The sequence below is a fragment of the Panthera pardus genome, unplaced genomic scaffold (genome assembly GCF_024362965.1).
Source record: "Panthera pardus isolate Hobbes unplaced genomic scaffold, ASM2436296v1 HiC_scaffold_6, whole genome shotgun sequence".
Classification (NCBI taxonomy): domain Eukaryota; kingdom Metazoa; phylum Chordata; class Mammalia; order Carnivora; family Felidae; genus Panthera; species Panthera pardus.
Window position 1 is genome coordinate 2,197,248 of NW_026526991.1, and position 20,451 is coordinate 2,217,698.

General features: G+C 44.9%; 1 protein-coding gene and 1 long non-coding RNA gene across 16 annotated transcripts in view; one reads left to right on the top strand and one right to left on the bottom strand.

Annotated features, from left to right (window-relative positions):
* TNRC6B (trinucleotide repeat containing adaptor 6B) overlaps nucleotides 1-12,870 on the top strand; it is a 256,980-nt gene extending 244,110 nt beyond the window's left edge. For all 15 annotated transcript variants that reach the window (XM_053894740.1, XM_053894745.1, XM_053894738.1 and 12 more), the window contains one exon: nucleotides 67-12,870. In XM_053894740.1, coding sequence (XP_053750715.1) covers nucleotides 67-454 — 388 coding nt within the window. In that variant the 3' untranslated portion in view covers nucleotides 455-12,870. The remainder of the gene's footprint in view (nucleotides 1-66) is intronic.
* LOC128774916 (uncharacterized) overlaps nucleotides 1-15,428 on the bottom strand; it is a 188,742-nt gene extending 173,314 nt beyond the window's left edge. Inside the window, exon 1 of the long non-coding RNA XR_008419417.1 lies at nucleotides 15,381-15,428. This is a non-coding gene — a long non-coding RNA (uncharacterized LOC128774916). The remainder of the gene's footprint in view (nucleotides 1-15,380) is intronic.
* Between the last annotated feature and the right edge of the window lie 5,023 nt (nucleotides 15,429-20,451).

A 20,451-nucleotide genomic window follows, 5' to 3' on the forward strand; every position in this document is an offset into this window, starting at 1 on the left:
TCAGTCCGTGCAGGTGCTTTAGGATTTCCCTCAAATCCATAGCTCTTTCCCTCCCCTTTCTTCCAGGTGTGTGTTGGGAAACACTACCATCCTGGCTGAGTTTGCCACCGATGATGAAGTCAGCCGCTTTCTGGCACAAGCTCAGCCCCCCACACCTGCAGCAACCCCAAGTGCACCCGCCGCAGGTTGGCAGTCGCTGGAGACCGGCCAGACCCAGTCAGATCCCGTCGGACCTGCTTTGAATCTTTTCGGTGGGTCCACAGGGCTCGGGCAGTGGAGCAGCAGTGCTGGCGGCAGCAGCGGGGCCGATCTTGCTGGCGCTTCGTTGTGGGGGCCCCCAAACTATTCTTCTAGCTTGTGGGGAGTCCCAACTGTGGAAGATCCCCATAGGATGGGCAGCCCTGCTCCCTTACTACCTGGTGACCTTCTGGGAGGAGGGTCGGATTCAATCTGAACTTAAAACTTTCAACTCTGACCTCGTGACCTTTTTTGGAACAGCAGCAGCACTAACTTGACCTTTTCGTTTTTTTTTTCAACTTGCAATAAATACATTTTTAAAAGGAAAAAAGAAAACGGAGAGAGAAAAAAAAAAGGTGGGTCATTGACAGACTGTCTGAGCACATAGTTGCCTCCCTTATAACTTCAGTTTTTTCGTTTGGAATATGAATCCAAAAAGAGAACATATCACTCTTGAAATACTTGAATCATGAACGCCAACCTAGAAAGACAATGTGAAGCAAGTACACATACCATTTAAATTTAAACACAAAAAAATTAAAAAAATTAGTTTCTAGTTTTTCACTTTTTTCATGTTATATGGAAGTTGTTGCTAAGAAACATATATACTGAAAAAAAATAGCTTTTTAACTTTGTTTGCACTGGGTGTGTTTCCGTCCTTAGGTCTACCACGTTTGGGAGGGAGGGGAATTCAAAAGAATTGTTGGGGTGGGGGGGGGAAGACTTGACGGAGCCTCACTTTAAAAACAAAAACACAAAAAACCTAAAAAAAAAAAAAAAAAAGGAAAAAATTTGTGATTGGCTGGTTGATAAATACCAGTGTGTTCTGGCACATGTAACTGCCCAGGCATGCTCGTTCTGGTATGTGTGTGCACGTGTGTTCATGTGCATTTGCGTGCATCCTTCTCTCTGTCTCTGTGTGTGCGTGTGCCCGTGTCCTCCTCCCCCTGCCCCACCCGATCTCTCCGAACGCTGCGTTGCTAACAGTCTGCAGGCTGGCTGGCCGGCCATCTGCTTTTTATTTTTTTTTTTATTTTTATTTTTTTTAACTATGAGAACACACAAGCACCGGGAGCCACTGCTTACTTAAAGCAACTCCGTTGGGCTGCATTAAGATGAACAGAGTGCTTTTTAATGATTAAAGCAGGGAGCTCCTTTACATTTGCAAATTAGCCTGAGCGAGTTTTCTCTTGCTTTTCTTTCGACCTAGCAGTAGAGCGGAGCACTGCCAAGTCCCAAAAAAGTAGGAGAGCAGGAGGTACCTCTTGGAGCAACCGTGTGTTTTATTTATTTCTGTTTTTTAAAGTAAGTGGCCACCAGGCACATCGGGATATCTGTTAAGTTTCACGCAGGCCTTTTCTTTTCATTAATTTGAACGGGAACAGACGATGAGAGAGTTTTTACTTCTGTGGTGTCTCAAAAGCAGAAAAACCACGTTCCCCCTTTCTTGTTGTAATCAGGTATGAGGAATTCATCAGAAAGTCAGGTAATGCTGAATTGGTTCTCTTTTTCATTGTGTGAAAACGAAACAAGTAACTCGTGAGCAGCTGCAGCTTCTCCCTCTCTGCTCCTCTCTCGCCGAGCGTTACCTGTGCCAGGCCGCGGCGCGCTACAGCACCAGGCCATCACTGACAGAAACGTTTACTTAACGAATGTTCTTAAACCAGTGTGTACTTCAAGCGTTTCCTTTTGTTCCTCTGTGTTGTGTATTTCCTGTGTATGTGGTTTTGCTTAGGCAGGTATAACTTAGCAAAGACTTTTAAGTATTGCACCTTTTTTTGGTTTTGACCTCTTTATTTTTTTTTTTTTTCTTGTAATGTTGCTTTTTTATTTTGGTATTTAAAGACTTTTTTTTTTTTTTTTTAAAGCATCAATGTAGTAGTACTCTGGGCCGAATAGGGGGCAACTTTTAATCCACAGTTATCACCAACATGTATGTACTTATGTTGGAATCAACATGTATCAAACTGCTTTTTGTGAAGAGTTCTAGCAGACCTGAAGGGGTACCCCTTTATACAAAGCAGATGGCTGGCGGGGCGGGGGGTGGTGGGGAGGGAGGGGAATGTATGCCGGTAATGTGCTAGCACTTGTGTGGACATCCCAGTCTGCATTATACTGTTTAACATAAAGTGCCGACATTCTGTACCAGCAAATACCTGCCCATTCCAACCCTTGGTGGGAGCAGACCTCTACTGTCCTCCATAACTTGCTGCTAGTGAGGACAAGGGAGTTTTTCTTTCTTTAGCATCTTCAGTGAAGGATACAACAATGCCTAATGTATTTGACTTTTAGCTTGTGTCTGTGTGTAGGTGGGTGGGTGGGTGTGTATAGGAAAAGGCAAAAACGAATTATTTGCATCAAGTGGTTTTATGAGACAAAGAGTGGGAATTCTGTAGTCCTCTGGCTTACCCTGTTGATTATAAACCTAGCCTCAAAAGAGATTGACATGTGTAATTCAAGTAAGCATTCGCTCTTGGAAGTCTTTATGCACCCTTTGTGGAAAGGTGGTCAAACTTGAGTCTCCAGCGTTGGTTCAGTCCCATTGGATGCCTTGTAGAAAACTGACTGTGCCCTCTTCCTGCTCTCCGGTTTTCATCACCACCACCATGCCCCTTCCATCTCTGCCCATGTACAAAAATGTCTCCTTCTGGTCCCCTCTGCCTGCTCTCTGTGTGAGGAGCAAAACCCTGTGGTGTGTGGTGACGTCCAGGTGGAGAGCAGCTGTGTTCAGCCATCTACAGAAGGCGAAATCTTAGTGGCCCTGGGCCAGGAGCGTGTCCCGAGGCTCCCACGAGCCCGTGACAGCCCTGTCCACTGCCGTGATTCCCTGTCGTGTCCTGCCCCCCCCCCCCCTTCCTGCCTGCTGGTTCCTTGGCCTGCACTATGGGTTAGTTGAGTTCCTTACGATACTACGGTGAAAGCCGGGTGCTAGAGCCCCTCTTGTTTACAAGACATAATGAGGGATTTGAAATATGTAAAAATAAACATGAGAAGCTCAAATGTTCTTCCATCTTAAGCTTAAAGGGAAAAAATTAAAAACTTAAAAAAAAAAAGACCAAAAAGTGCGTATATATATACATATAAATATATATTTTAGATGAAGACTAACTCTGGGAGCATTTAACAGTGTTTTTTGTTTTTGTTTTTAACATTTATTTTCCTGCTTTAAAATTTGCAAGCATTCTCAGGAATTCTAGGGTAGGAAGCCAGTTTTTTGAAGATGGTTTATTTAACCGTATCTTATCCTAGATAGACGGCTGTTTCTTTCCTGTTCATAAACTTTTACAAGTTCCTGAAACTTCAAAAAGTTGAAACAATTTTTACTTAAAAAAAAAAAAAATGTAAAGTCTCCAAACATTATTGTCATACTGGGGATCACACGTTTTAAAACACATAGAAAGAAATATTTTTTAAAAATGATCAATTTAGCAGCAACAGGTCAATTCGTTATCTTTAAAAACACGGGAGAAGGATTAGCTTTCTAAGAGCTTTATCATGGATTCGTTTGAAATTGTGTGTCATTTAGTGGGAGCGTTTGGTTTTTATAAATGGGAACGTCATCACTCTGTTCCTTTCCATTTAAGATTGAACTGACATCTCCCCTAATGATTGTTTTTGTTTTGTTTTTTTTTTAAGGGAACCCTTCTCCCTGCCCCTCAAACCCCAGGACAAAAGAAAGAAAGAAAGAAACAACAACTTAGGGGGAAAAAAAAAAAGTAAACTCTAATCTGTAAAATAGTACGGTTGGATTGCTGAGAATCTATGTAAAGAGCTAGGAAATATAGGTTAATAATTTTTGGAACAAATTTTAAATATAGGCATTACTAGAGGAAAATATCTATGGACTGTTCTATTAACAAAGAATGTCTGTCTTACCTCCGTTTGTTATGGGAGGAGGAGAAAAGAAGAATCTAATAAGGAACAAGTGATTTTACTTTTTTAGCTCCCAGCTACTGTTGTGCTCATTTTAATTGCTGTTTTGAAGATCTGCTGCTTAATTATCCCCATCCCTCAGCTGGAGATGTGGAGTATTTCCTTTCGATTTTTCATGACGTTGAATTCTCCTTTTGTATTCCCTCCTGGGGCCGGGGGTCAGAATTCCCAAGCATGACCACAGCTGCTTTTAAACATCTAAGCTTCCCAGTGGGAAAGAAACTCCAGCTTGACAGGTAAAGGGAGTGGGTGGGGTTGCTGCCTGCAATTTCTCTAAAGCCGCTTTAGTGCCTTCGTACATACACCCAGACATCCTAAGCAGGGGGAACGCGTGTGTATGTGCATGTGGTCCAGTCACTCCGCAGACATTAAGACACTTGCCCATTAAGGAAATCGGAGTGGTTCTGGACAGGCCCCACAGGCAGTGGGCTAAATTGAAAATAAACAGAAATCAAGGAAGTTAAATATGCTTTCATGTCTCAGTAATGTGGAATGCCAAGATCCTTCCTTGTGTTATCGCCCTCATTACTGGGTACTGACGTCTCCACGTGTGTCATTGTGACAACCACATACAGTGATTTGGAAAGTCTGTCTGTGTTGGGCCAGTAGAAAGGGGTTCCTGTTTTTCTGCTCCTGTCCTCCCTTGTCTCCTCTCTTTCCCCCAACTCTACCCCCCCACTTTTTTTTTTTTTTTTTTTTTTGTCAACTTGATGGAAGCTTTGCTTTATTGGTTGGCAGTGACCTAAGAAAAGGATATAGTGAGAATATAATGGAAGAGAAAAACTCTTTTCTTTCTGTGATATTCTTTGGCAAGAGCCATGTCTGCTGAGAGGTTAATTGGCTTCCATACACTTAGAAAATTCAGTGGGAGCGGCTTCTCTTCCACCACATTCTGGCATGTGTACAGAGGTTTGCTGGTCACCTCTCATTATGTAGATTTATTTTGTAAACATTTCGATCATGTAAATTTGAGCTTTCCAATTTTTACTAGTTTCCTTTATTTTTTAAACACTTGATTACTAGTGGCTGGAGGTGTCCATCTTTCAAACATCACAAACTTGGTTTCTGTCTACCACATGAGTCGCCAAAAAAATAAAAAAATTAAAAAATAAGCACTCGTGGGGAAGAGATGTCTTCCATCAGACTGGAGACCTCTACTGGCAATTTAAATCCAGTGCCATGACCTAATTTTAGGTGTTTAAAAAAAAATACAAAAAAAAATACAAAAAAAAAAAAAAAACCCACAAAGTTCAGATCTCCGAGACACTGTGAAGAAATGGATGGCCCATGTGGCATCTCTGGTTCCTCCGTACCTAGCCCTTGATTTTTTGCATTTACAACATGCACAGAAGTTAACTTAGCAGTGATGGCATGTCAAGGTTCCAAAGCAAATTCTTTCATCAGTATCCCCCAGTAAATAATTATCCATTGATTGCCATTCGATCAGTTTTATTTATAGCAGCTTAATTTCCTAATCAGATGGCTCCTGTTCTAAGAACTTTGCCACCTCTTCTGATATGAATGTAGCATAAATGAGCAGTCGGTTCTTCCAAGTTCCTGTGGGTTGAACGTGGGATCTAAGATATGCAAAAAAATAAATAAGAAGAAGAAAAAAGAGAGGAAAAGAAATCCCTGCTTAAGAATTTGGAAGAACTTTTATTAATATATCTAGCAGAAACTAACATTTCACGGGCTACTGACTTGTTGCAAAGATTCACTCGAATTTTTGCCACTTGTCGGGGGGGCAGTTTTTGTAGGGTTAACAGCCAGATTCCATATCGACCTCAGATGCTGTGTACTTTTTAATTTTACTTTTTTATATTTTGCCATCTTGACTCTTAAACAAAATGAAGATGTCTCTGTGTTGAGAAAAACGCTTAAGCCAAGCCTGTTTTCCTCTGCAGTGTAAATAAGATGTTTTCAGCAGACTTGGCTATAACAGCCGTCTCTAAGATTAGGGAACAATTGAGTCTTTATGTAAGAAAGGTCCCCTTCTCCCCCATCCTCAGAGTTCAGATTCAATATATAACACTTTGTAGGTTATTGTTTGGGATTTGGGTTTTTTTTCTTTTAACTATCTATAGGGTCTTTTACTAAGCGTAGAGACACATGTTTAGCTGGTTAAAAAACAAAATCAAACTTTTTCTTCAGTGTTTTTGCCAAGTTTTGTCACACTTCATTCATGTCTGTGCATTAACTATGCTGCTTAGTGTTGCTGCAAAAAGAAATGTATTCTTGAATTGTTTTCCTTTCTGTGAGTGTACAGCTAAGGCTGCATGTAATGGTGCAGATGAAAATATTCCAGCCTCTCTGTCTACAGGGAGTTGTCAATCTGTAGACCTCAGCACTCTTTCAGAAAATAGGGTGCCCTCACCCTCTGCTGCACACCGCACCCTCTTAGCTTTCTTATCTACAACTACAGGGTGTCCACACAGTCTAGAAGCAGGCAAATATACATAATGTTGTCAAGAACATCAACAATCTGTTTTAAAAAAAAAACCCATAGAATGTTCTCTGTGTTTCCAGAGTTAGTGCATACCCTGTCATAAGCTCTGTAGGTTTATGGCCAGTGCCAAAGGTGTGTGTATTTTCAGAGATGGTCCCCACTTGTTAATGATGGTGTTGTTTTCTTGACCTTGAATCTGATAAAGGAGGTACTGGCATCACATTCTTAGATTTAAAATAGTTCTCAACTTCAGGAGTCTATGAACACAGTAGTAATGGAATAAAAATAGAACGTTGACCCTCCCTAACCTGCCCAGAATGCCTCCCCGCTGCCTGCACCGCCAAAGAGGCCATGAACATTTACAGGATGGTGAAGGGAACACCGGTCAGGAAACAGAGCTACTCCCCACCGGCTGGGCATTCCTGCTATCCTTATGTGTGTGGTCACTCAGACTAGAGCTGAAAGAATTACCAAGTATTCTAACATTTGAGTGGTTTTTAAAATGTCAATCTCTTGTATCCTACCACCACCACCACTAAAAAAAAAAAAAAGAAGACCGAAGCTGCCAGTGTTTGCCTCACAGAATTTAAATAGTTCTTTTCACTTGGCTATACAGCTGAATTTGTTTTTAAAGAGAAACTATGCACACCAGGAAACATGGTACCACCCTGACTGAAGGGTCTCTGCAAGATTCAGTCATGGGGTCTTCGTTGTGACAAACACTAGTTCTGTCCCTGGGGAAAGGAAAGGTCAGATAAAGGCAAGAAGTGTTGTGTTGTAAATTTAAAAAAAAAAAAAGAAAGAAAGAAAGAAATCGTGTTTCCGTAAAGCACTTTGTGCCTCGGTTTATTTTTCACACTGTCAGTCACCACTTTGGAAGTCCATTCCCAATCGCCATTGACCCCTCTCGAGCCAAGATTAATACGCTGAGACTGTTGTTTTCAAAGAGCTTAATTCCTCTTTACTGCTAGTGGGGAGCAGCAAAACTGTAAAGGTACTTTACAGTATAGTCGTTGCAGAGATGTGAAACGAAGTGCTTTTCTTCCCCTTCACCCCTGCTTTCCTGGACCTCACCCTCAATCTGGCATTCCTTCTCCCTCGGCTCCTGAAAGGTGTGCACGGTTCTCAGAGGGCTGGGTTGTGCAAGGTCACTGGAGGTGAGCTAGCCGTCCCGCAGAGCTTTATGGACAGGAAGGTCGTGTATCCTAAATGTGTTCGCCAAAAATGAAAGGGGGGGGGGGTCGTCTGTATACTAAACAAAGCAAAAACCTTTGGAACCCTTTAAAGAAGTTACATACCTTTTAAAGGTAGTATCGTTTCTCACCAAGTGATGCATCCAGTGTGACCCTTCTTGCCGGAAATTTCGGGATGTTAGAATAAATGTGTTTAAAACACCACCCCCACCATTCCCCCCCCCCCCCTTTTAGTTTTGTCCAAGGAATTACTTCGGTGTAGTATTTCTGAATGTGCCTTTGGGAGTACAGGGACCGTCTGTTTTAGGAAGAAGCTCTCCGTGGGGATACAACAGAAAGGCGGTCAGCTTAGTCTTTAGGGAAGTCAGCGGTTCTCCTGGCAGTCCCCGGGGGCAGCCGTGGAGTTTTCATTAGCACCCATATTGCACAGTGTAGAGTTGTGTGGAAACGATCCTGGGGCTCGGGCGGGAGAATGAGGTGATGGTGCACAACGACAGAGACCCAGGTCGGTCGGAGAGCGCAGGTTGAATTTCTCTACCTGCGGTACCTAGTTTCCCTCGTGTCTGTGTGCGCGCGCGTGTGGCCGTGGCCGTTTTGTTTTTTGTTTTTCTGTAAGCACTGGAGAACTGAAATATGGTGATGTCTGTGACACATTCGTGCATGTCAAGAAGGCGTTTTCTGGCTTCCGCCATGTGCGGGGCGGGCAGCGCGTTTCCACCCTCTTGAGTCTGTCCTGAGAAGGCAATTATTTTCCCAAATGGAAGTCCCATAATGTTGCTGTTTATGAGAACAGGGTATTACACACGAGGAAAAGGCTTTTGAGAGAATAAGATGGAAATGTTTGAGAAAGAAAAAAGAAAAATCTGAAATCATATTTTATTTCTTCAGAACTGTTCTAGTTAAACGTAGAAATCTGCAGTGTCTCTTCATTTGTTTTTATGTTTGTTTTAAACGATTCCACCTCTTCTCCCCATGCCCGATCTTCTAAAGAAACCACAAGTGAATGCTAAGGGCCATTTTCCATAATTCCTCAGAACTCCCCAAAGAGGAAAACAGTCCCTCCCGCAAGATTCCTTCAGCTTCATTCAGGAGACAAAGGGAGGAGAGATGTGGCTTTCTGGGCTTCTCTCTCATTCCTCTCTAATGGCCTTGAAATGTATTATTATGCAAATGTGAATTTTGATACTGAATTTAAGAAGAGGTTGTTGGATTTTTTTTCTTTTTTCAAAAAAAAAGGTCCCATATGTGGTCATCGTTGCTTCTTTATTTTGTAACGTGAATTGTAACTATGCATTCTGCAAGGGGGGGGGGAGGGGGAGGGCAGAAAGGGGAAGGAAGTGGCTTTGCATCCTTGTTCTACGGTTTCTGTGTCCATGGTATCCCCACGTCCTGGCGGGGAAGGGGAGTGAGAGCCAGCAGCGGTCAAGTCGGCACAGTGAGGTAGAAAGAGACGCGGAGTCCTCCTGCAGTCCTGGGGGCCTGCGGTTCCTGGCAGCCGGATTCTCCACCCTAACCGTGCAGTGTTAGCCCAGGGCCACAGCGGGGGCCCCGAAGGCCCTCGTGTTCTCTGGGAAAAAGTACTCATCCTTTCCTGAATTCAGAACCCTTTCAAGCTCAGGAAACCATGCCTCGTTCGTGCTGACCTTAAAGTTCATCTTCCTGTCGATTTCCAAAACTCCTCCTCCGGCTCCTCCTCGCTCCTTTTAATTTGTCTTTGTTTTTCCTTAAGCATCTTTAAGTGAACTTATTTATAAGGAAACTGTCTTGCTCTGTGGGGAAGAGGGCCCGTTGGCTTGGCAGGCCAAAAAGGACTCTCTTCCCCACCCACTGCCCCTCAGCCGAACGTCCTCTCTCTGCTTCCTTGCCATTTGTTCTGCTAGAGAGCTGGTGAGCAGTGAGGTGCCGCACACAGGAAAGCCTAGAGCCTCCCGGCCCGACAGAATTCCTGTGGTGAGTCCTGGCACCTGCACCGCTCTGGTCTAGGCATTCTTTGCAACACGCAGTATCATAAGCCAGACATTGTTCTGCCCACGTTCAGTGTTTCCAGGCAGAAGTTTTTGTTGTTGACGTTCACAGTACTGTAACGAGGAACAGACTTGATCACAGTCTCCTCGTGCCCGTGCAGGGTTGCACGGGCACGATCTTATCAGGGTTCCAATCTGTTAGATTGCCTTTAGACAAAAAAACAAAAACAAAAAAAAAAACAAAAAAAAAACAAAACAAAAAATAAAATCCTGACGTTTCAACTGTCTAACACAAAACAATACCTCGAGGTACATTTCCCCTGCAATGTAGACCCTTAACTCCCCTCTCCGTTTCTGACACCAGTGGGTTATCCTTTTTAAAATATGAATGTGTAAATAGGATAACTTTTACAATGTTTTCCTTTGCTGTGAAAGTAGCCCTAAAATATGATATTTTCCTTTTTTTTTTTTTTTTTGTTAAGCCATCTGAAGTTTCAGATCTTCTTTCAGGCTTAAGAGAAAGAACAGGTCAGGGGAGCGGACTTGCATCTGTAGGGTGGTGGTCTCTCCATTGCCTCTCATACACAGTGACAGCCGACCAGTGTCTGAACCCTGTTTCAAAATCTATTTTGATGGCATCTAGCCATCTCTTCCAGATCTTCTTCCAGGGTGGGGAGTGTCTGAATTTCTCTCTTCCAGAAGATCCATCCCCTCCAGGCACTCCAGAATGTTTTTTACCTGAGACCTTGAGCTCTCGACCTCTCTTGCTTCACACACAGGCTGACTTTTTTGAGCAACAGAGTAGCATTCTGTAGCTCGCAAAGGGAATTAGTCCCTGGCATTTCAGTTTGGCGCTACAGAATTCATAGCCTTGTCACTTTGCGATGCTCTGGAAATGGATTGATTTCTTACTTAAAGGAAATCCACCTGAGACGTGCAAACAGCCTCCCTGAAAGGTGTGAGCACCCTCAGATGTTCTTCTTGTTCGTCTCCGTGAGGCCTGAAGCTGACATTAGGTAGAGGCAAAGGACGTTTAACAAATGCTGCTTGTAGGAACCTGTCAGCTACTGCTCTCCTAGATTGGGCCACCCACGAGGCAGGGTCAGAATGGATCATTTTGAATAACTTCTTCACAAACATCTCCTTTTCCCCCCATCTTAAGGATAAACCCTGTATCTGTCTAGAAGCCCTTTTTAGTTTGAGCTCACCGATCTTGTATAGTGACGACTTCCTCTGAGGGGAAGAAGCTTGATAATAAATGCACACGTATTCACCACCCACCTTCTGATTTGGGCCGCTATCCACCTTTGGATTTTATTTCTGTTGTTTGGAGGCTGGCCCCTTTTCTATCAGTCTCCTTCCTCTGGTCCCCCTCAAGTCCTTACTGCCCTTATATCCATCCACAATGCTCCCAAAGGGCTTTGCTGATCTCTGCACTTCTTTCCCGGGACATTTCCCCACCACCACCCTTTGCACACACCAGTGACCAAAGTGTGTCCAGTGATCTCACAGAAGACATCAAAAATGGTGCATGCACCGTGAATGTGCTCACAGAGACACGTGCACAAGATTCTGCACCCTTGGCCTTAACCTCTGTATGACTTAAGGTGCAGGAACATTTTTAACAGGTTATAAAAAAAAAAAAAAGAAAAAAAAAACCCTTCTGGGACCGGGGCGGGGGAGGGGGGGGGCGGGGGAAGCAGACACAACAGCTCAATTGTGCCCACTCCTAACTCTCTCTACTATTTGCCTACAACTTAATTCTGTGCCCACCCCACCCCACCCCTGTTGTGAGTAACCAAAAACAGACAACAAAAGCAACCTGAGGAGAGGTTTCTGGACTATTTTATCTTTCTCCATTTAGATGGAGATATAAATGCTGCTTTGGGTTCCATAATCCTAGGGGCTATGTTTACATAGTAAAATATATCCTACCAAATCAGGAAATAAGAATGGGAATCTCTGCCGTGAGAGTTAATTAGGTCGCTGACGGTGAACCAGAGAAGTGCGGGGATTCGGAGGTGGGAGGCCTGGGAAGGAAGATGGGAGGAGTGCCATTTTAATGACTGGCGCCCCCCCGCCCTCCTCTTTCCTCCTCCCTTCACTTCTCTCCTTGCCCCCTTTCAACAGAAGGTGCAGAGAAGGGCATCAGAAAGAGGCTGGAGTTTTAAAAGGCAGCTTTCCAACTTTGCACACAAAACAGGTAACGGGAAGGTACAGCAAAAATCCTCTCATCTGAAACACTCAGCAGAAACAAAACCTACCAACACGACTACATATAGCTGCACATAGTGATGCTCTCTGCAAGTTACCTAGAAGTGTTTTGTTTTTCTTATACTTGAAATCGCTTTTACAATGTTATTTTGGTGGCTTTCTTTTCTCTCTTCTGGTGGGCAACAGAGAAAGTGGACGATGGGATTTAAGGAAGTTTGAGGGGAGAAAAGGGAGGATATGGCATTGTCTTTTTTTTTTTTTTTTTCTTAAACATAGAGGTTTAATCAAACTCCCGTTTGTTGAAATTGCTCCTCATATTACTGGTTTTACATGGACACAGAAACTAGGCACTTTAGAGGTGCACTTGCATGGCAGGCTGGGCCCCCCTTTTCTCTATTTTATTTTACTTTTTTAGTATAGTGGTACTTAAAATCACTGGTTCACTTAAAAAAAAACAATAAAATGTTAAACTCTACTAATGTACAAATAAGCTGAAAAGTTGCATTTTATGTGTATTTTTTGCCATAGCAGGTACTGTATTTCTCATGCTGGATTTAAAAAAAAATCAAAAACAAACAAAAAAAACTCAAGGGTGGTGTTTCGTTGGATTGTGACAGGTTGAGTACTAAGGAATTAAGTCGCCGTCATTTCATTAAAACTGAGAGATGATGTAATGCATATATAAGAGTTTTTCTGAAGGGTTTTTTTGGGCTTTTAAACAGCTTATTTTTGTTTTGTTTAGTTTTTTATTTTATTTTATTTTGGAAAGATATGATTGTATTATGTGCAACTCAGTTGCTTACATTATAACTACAAAATATTTTTGGGTTCCTGGAAAAAAAAAAAAAGAGAAAAAAGACTAATAAATGTGTTTGGCTGCTAAGCATCTATTGTGGTTTCCTGTTTCATTCTGCCTGTTTAATTTGCTAGTTTGTCAAATGTTTATGTTTTGTTTCTTCTTGTCCCTCTCCCTGCGCCACATACAGGTCTCCGAAAGGCAGCATCCCGGCATCCTCCGTTTTGCCTCCCTTGTCCTGTATGTTTTTGCTGTTGGGGGCGTCAGGTCGGCCAGTCGGGAGGGAGGTCTGTGCTCCTCGCTGCCTGCCCGCGGTACGGGCTCCACATTCTCGAAATGAAACTGACTTTCTCCTCCTAGCTTCGTTGTCTTGTTGAGTCCTGTACTTGCCATTGGCGTGGGAGCCAGGAGAGCAGACAGAAGTGCCTGCGGGGGGCCACGCTGCACCCAGGGCCGAGACCCAGCCGGCTCGCCGCTCAGGGCCTCCCCACCCTGCCCCGAGTGCTGTCACATGGCTCAGACGGTTTGCCCCATCTCAGCAGTTTCTTATTTATGGTTATTTTAGCTGCTAAAACACAGACCCGTTAGCTCTGTGGCCTTGAAGCACCTCTTAGAATAGCAAAGGGGAGGAATGGGAGGAAACGAATGCTTTCTAATTCCCAGGTACTGTTGTCTGACTTAATTCTCAGAATGCTGTGCCAAACAGACGGCGGCGAACCCAGTGCATGAGGAGAACGGTTCAGAATCATTCAATTAGCTAATAATAGGGAACACTGATTGCTTACTGTAAGTTGGGCACCGCTCTAAGTGGGCCACGTGCATTCGCTCATTTGACTGAAACTTGTCTCGATCACATAATAGGAACCCAGGTAGGATTCCAAAGTTGGCATGCCAGAATGTCCTCTGCTGAGAAACACCTAGATTTCCGACAAAGCGTCCCTAAGTGAGTGTGTTGCACAAAGTGGTAGGCCATATGCCATCCAATTCTTGTTTCATAAAATAAGTAAATGCGGCAAGTGTGAGAAGAGGTGCTGGCGAACACCTCGAGGGCCTGCCTATTCCAAGCAAGTGCTATTTTCTGAGGAAAAAAGATCATTGCAAAAACTATGAGGACCTGTGTCACCAAAAGACTCGACTTTAAAGTTTGGGTATTTAAAAAATGCATAGACGGCTAAGGGTGGGGGGACGGGTGGCACACTGTAGAATGGTGGTGGTTAAGACTTTAGCCTCTGACTCGGCCCTCTTCACGCCTACGTGCCCTGCCATCACCTTAGGTGACTTCAGTGCCACAGGGAAAATCCACCCTAACGGCCAGCCTTCTACCCGCCTTCCTCCGGTCCAGCCACACACTCCCATACTCACCCAAAATTGCTCCCCTCCAGAACCAGTAATTTCAGCGTCCTTGACCTTAACCTCCTGTCGTCCCAACTGGTTCCCACTCCTCCTCTCTGATGAATTTTAAAACTCCAGGACACTGACTATTTATTCTCTTCCATCCCGCCAGCCCTCTCTTTTTTCTCCCTTCCTAATCCAGTTTAGGTGTTGTAGAACGTCTCTAAATTCCCCTCGCCCCTCCTGTTTTGACACCCATGTGACAAAATCCCCACTTTAGAAACCCGACTCTCTATTTTCTGCCAGTACCCAAGAGCAGCACTGCTCAGAAAAAAAGTCATTACAGGCCAAATAAGGACTCCTGTAAATCTACTGTAACCAACCAGCAGTGAAACCTTGACACCAAGCAGCGAGCGTCCTAATATGTGGAGAAAGAAAATCGGGTGTCAGAAGAATCCCCCAAATCCCTGCTTCCAAACTATAATCAGAGAGAGGTGCTTCCTTCCCCTTCAAGTGCCGCTGCCTCCAGTGTTTGGGACCCTGCCCCTTCCTGCCCCGTCTTGGGGGCGCTGTTCAGCTGGAGCCCCGGCCGCTCAGCGCACTCAAGTCCGTGCCATTGTACACGCACATCCTCCTGTGGGCCCACGTTCCAGCCCCTGCCCCATTTTTCTTCTCGAGACATTTTCTCTCCTCCCCCTCCTAGGCCTCTGCCTCTATCGTTGCTGAAGAGAGCTGGCTCTAAGGTCACTAACATCCTCCCTCGTCCAATGGACGCAGCCATTTACCTCCTGATACCACAGCTCCTGGATTTCCTTCGTCGCTCTAACGTGGTCCTTTCCCTCCTCCACCTCCCTCAGCCTCTTTTGCCTGGCCAGGAAAAGTTGGTTTCATCAGTGCTCAACCCCAAGCCCCGCCTTGTTCTCTATGCCAACATCCTAGGTGGTGTCCTCCCCACTGGCCGCCTTTCTTGGTCCCCTTTTTCCTTTGAGGTCTAAATTTTGCAGTGCCCCTGGGCTCAGGCCCACTCCTAAATTTTGCTATCTAGTCACGTTGCTCCTCCTAGATGAGATCGACCAGCCCTGTGTTTTTTTGTTTTTGTTTTTGTTTTTTTTAACGTTTTATTTATTTTTGAGACAGAGACAGAGCATGAACAGGGGAGGGGCGGAGAGAGAGGGAGACACAGAATCGGAAACAGGCTCCAGGCTCCGAGCCATCAGCCCAGAGCCCGACGCGGGGCTCGAACTCACGGACCGCGAGATCGTGACCTGAGCTGAAGTCGGACGCTCAACCGACTGAGCCACCCAGGCGCCCCCAGCCCTGTGTTTTTCAGTACAACACATGTCCCCATCGTGCCCAAATTATATCTCCAACCCTGGCCCTTCTAATATCCTGTCTATCCACCCGACTTCCTGCCTGTCTACTTCCCAGTCTAATAGACAAATCCCTCCTCCTTCCTACTCACATCTCCCTCCCTGGTCTTAACCATCTTAGTAAATGGCACCACTGTCCACCTACTGGCTCAAACCCCCAGCTTCTTCACATCACTTGCTTAGCTGTCAGGAAGCCCTTCGGCTGTGTGCTAAACGTGCATCCACACAAGATCCACATCTTCCCACACCAACCAGGATCTGGCCATCACTGCAGCAACCCCTGGCTGTCACCCTCCGCTTAGCTCCACCCCAGGCTTCTCTGTGTGTTCATGTCGCTACCCTCCCAGGGTTTCTCCTTAAAATCAAAATTAAACTCTATACCACAGCACACAAACCTTCCACTCAGTCTCGTTCCCTAGGATTCTCCCAATCTCAATCTTAGACTACCCCTGTTCGTCACACCAAACCTACGCCCACCTTAAGGCCATCGTATTTACTTTAACACTGCCGGGGATGCTCTTGTCCCCGCACCATTGTGTAGTCTCTGGTCAAACATGAGGCCTTAACCGGATGATCCTTTCAAAAATAGCCGTCATCAGAGGGCACCTGGCTGGTTCAGTCAGAAGAGCACGTGACCCTTGATCTCAGGGTTGTGAGTTTGAGCCCTGTGTTGGATATAGAGATTACTTAAATAAATTGAAAAAAAATACCTGTCACCACCCCACCACCCCAACCCTAAGCTACTCTATGCTCTTGTCCTGCTATATTTTCTTCCAAAAATGTACCACTTTCTAAAACTGTCTTGCTTATTCTTTATTATCCATCTCCCTCACTGCAATGTAATCACCACTCAAAAGGTAGAATTTTTTTTTTTTTTTTTTTTTTTAAGTAGGCTCCACACCCAACATGGGGCTTGAACTCAACCCTGAGATCAAGCTTTGCACACTGTACCCCGTGTGCCAGCCAGGTGCCCCAAGGCAAGATTCTTTTATGTGTTGTTCATCAGCTCCAGGGCCCAAAACTCCTACGGCTTTAATTACCATCTATATGTTAATGACTTAAATTTTTATTTCCAGCCCATACCATTGGGCTCCAGACCTGTATGTATGATCATCTACTCAACGTTTCAGAACACTTGAACAGCTTAACGGCACTGCAGACTCAATGCATCCATAACATAAGACCATCCTGCCTGCTTGCCCCTCCTCTGGCACCATGGTATATGGCGTTACCATCCATTCAATGATAAATCCTAGAGACCTAGGAGCATCCTTGACTCTGCCCCATCCCTTACTCCCCATAACTAATCCATCACTAAGATGGACTGAGTGTACCTCTTAATCTCTTCCTTCATTTCCTCTGCACTTACTTCTCTTGTCCAAGCTAGATCTCCTATAACCCTAGGTCTCATCTGGTCCACAGCAGTGGCCCAACTGGCTTCTTACTTGTCATTCACCCCAGCTTCCTTGCCCCCAATCCATTCCATACATAACTGATAGCATATTTTCAAAACACAAATTTGATGAAGTCACTCTACATCCAGTCTAAAGCCTTTTAGTGATTTTAAACTGCTTAAAATAAAAACCCCAAATATCCTTATTTCCAACAAGGGGTCACATGGTCTGGCGTCCATCTACTTCTCCAAATTTAGCTTCCTCTCTTCTCACCTTTGTCCTTCTCTCCAGCCTCATCAGCTGCCCACTGTATTCCAATGCCTCGTACACAGTATGCACCTTTGTGGAATGAATGATCCTAATGGGTAACAGGACATTACATCAAGAATTTGTTTGGGGCGCCTGGGGGGCTCAGTTGGTTGAGCGTCCAACTTCAGCTCTGGTCATGATCTCATGGTTCAGGAGTTCAAGCCCCACATCAGGCTTGCTGCTGTCAGTGTGGAGCCCGCTTCGAATCCTCTGTCTCCCTCTCTCTCTGCCCTGCTGGTGTTCTCTATCTGAAAAATAAATAACATTTTAAAATAATTGTTTAAGCAAGAAGGACAGAGGGGCACCTGGCTGGCTTAAGTTGGTGGAAGGAGCAACTCTTGATCTTGGGGTTGTAAGTTCGAGCCCCATGCTGGGTGTAGAGATTACTTAAAAATAAAACTGTTAGGGGTGCCTGGATGGCTCAGTCAGTTAAGCATCCAGCTCTTGATTTCGGCTCAGATCATGATCTCACGGTTCATGAGTTCGAACCCCACATTGGGCTCCACACTGACAGTGGGGAGCTTGCTTGGGATTCTCTCCCTCTCTCTCTGCCCCCACCCAACTCTCTCTCTGTCTCTCTCAAAAATAAATACATTTAAAAATATATTCTTTAAAAAAATAAAATATTTTTTTAAAATATTTAAAAAATAAGAAGGACAGATAGAAAAGAAAATGAAATCATCAGAAGACCTTTCCCTAGAGTTAGGGCACAAGAGAGATAGAAGTATGACTCCTGACCTAGAGATGTCGTTTTGGGAATAGTGATAACCAGCTGGAAGTGTCTAGGTGGGTTTTGAAGATCAAGATCGGCTCAGGTCACGATCTCACAGTCTGTGAGTTGGAGCCCCGTATCAGGCTCTGTGCTGACAGCTCAGAGCCTGGAGCCTGCTTCAGATTCTGTGTCTCCCTCTCTCTTTGTCCCTCCCCCACTCGTGCTCTGCCTCTCAAAAATAAATAAACATTAAAAAAAATTTTTTTTAAAGAGCAGCCAGAAAGAGAGGTAGGTTATGGAGGTAACAGAGCAAGTGGAGATGTTTCTATAGCGGAAGAGACCTGTGCGTTTTCTTTTTAAATCAGAAGAAGGGAGGCAATACTGGAGAGATTAAAGATTCAACATAATGGGCCCCTGGGTGGCTCAGTCAGTTAAATGTCCGACTCTTGGCTCAGGTCATGATCCCAAGGTTCATGGGATCAAGCCTCACGTAGGGCTCTGCACTGACAGCGAGGAGCCTACCTGGGATAGCCTCTCCCTCTCTCTCTCTTAAAAATAAAGAAATTTTTTGGGGCGCCTGGGTGGCTCGGTCGGTTAAGTGTCCGACTTCGGCTCAGGTCATGATCTCGTGGTTCACGAGTTCGAGCCCCGAGTCGGGCTCTGTGCTGACAGCTCGGAGCCTGGAGCCTGCTTCCGATTCTGTGTCTCCCTCTCTCTCTGACCCTCCCCCCATTCATGCTCTGTCTCTCTCTGTCTCAAAAATAAATAAACGTTAAAAAAAATTTTTTTTAAATAAAGAACATTTTTAAAAAGATTCAACATAAAATAACCAAAAGAGCAAGATCCTTTCCTGAATGAGGATCTGGAAGACGGGAGGCAGCAACTCCTATGTGGAGGAGGAGGAGTGACAGTGGAGTGAAGCAGAGGCAGGAGCGAGGGCTGGAAGACTGAGGAGACGGGTGTATTCACAAGTCACAGTGGAAGGTGAGGATAGTAAACTGGTCACTGCACATCAGAGCGGTGGCCACACTGACACACTCTGCAAAGAGTGGGAAGTTCCAGGAAGTAAGTTCCTCATCTTCCCAGAATCGTCCGCCCTCTCTCCTCAACACCAAGCCTCTGCAGCTCAAGGGGGGCGTACGAGACCCGAGTGATGAGCCCAGGATACCAACTGATGGGCTTCTCTGATGGCCAAGGTATTCTGCATTGGTGCTGCAGTCATTTCTGGCTGCTACTTCTGGAGTCCAGGTGGAGCCACGAAAGATCCATGGGATGAGGACACTGAAGAAATGTGAGACGTGGGAAAAGAGGATGTGCAGTGTCAGGACCTCACTTGCATCTTGGCTACTATGGGCCCATTCCTCTCTCTGTGCTAGACTCCTTTTGGCAGCATTCATTCATCCAGGAAACATTTACTGAGCACCCATACTATGCTAGATTCTGTGCTAGGTGCCGGGGACACGGTGACCAAGACAGACATGATCTCTGCCCCCACCAAGTTTGCCATTAGTTGGGAAAGCAAAAAACACTGAACTCTGGTGAGAGTTATGAGAGGCCTGTAAGAAGTCAGGTCATTCATCATCTAGGAGATCGCGGAAGTGTGTTCCACAGGGCTGTGAGTGAATCTGTGAATAAATGAAAGCAGAAATGGAAAGGTGACAGGACAAGAAATTATTGTCCAAAGCACGATCGTGAAGCCTGGGGATCTAATCAGCAACTTGGTTTTTTGTTGGTTTGGTTTTTTTTTAAGTAAGCTCTGTACTTAAAGTGGGGCTTGGGGCGCCTGGGTGGCTCCGTCGGTTGGGCGTCCGACTTCAGCTCAGGTCGCAATCTCACAGCTCGTGACTTCGAGCCCCGCGTCAGGCTCTGCGCTGACAGCTCGGAGCCCGGAGCCTGCTTCGGATTCTGTGTCTCCGCCTCTCTCTCTCTCTCCCCTCCTCTGCTCATGCTCTGCCTCTCTCTGTCTCAAAAATAAATAAACATTAAAAAAAAAATTAAAAAATAAAAAATAAAAAAAAAAAGTGGGGCTTGAACTCATGACCCTGAAATCAAGAGTCGCATACTGGCTGGGCCAGCCCAGGCACCCCCTAATCAGCAACTTTTAACATCCCTGAAGTATCATGGTTACTGGCAAAGCGGAGTTCACCTCAGCAAACAAGCTGGAAAGTCAAAGTGGAATTCCCCGGGGAGGTCTCCTTCTACTGAGGAACTCAAAATTGGTTATTTCAGAGCGGCATAATGCCTGCTACTGTAGCATCAAGGAAGGGGAACATTTGGAGCTAAGAACCAGGTGTCTGAAGCCTATCTGCCTGCATATAACTCCTAGCTTTCCCCCTTCCACATGAACAATCCCAAGACAATCACCCGCCCCACGCCTTTGTTTTGCTACCTGCAAAATGAGCATCATGATAATGGCCACCACTTGTTGAGCATTACTCTGTGCATTGCATCAAGAGCTTTACCTGTATTTTTTTTTTAAGATTTTATTTTTGAGTAATCTCTATACGCAATGTAGGGCTCAAACGTACAAATCCGGAGCCAACCAGGCGCC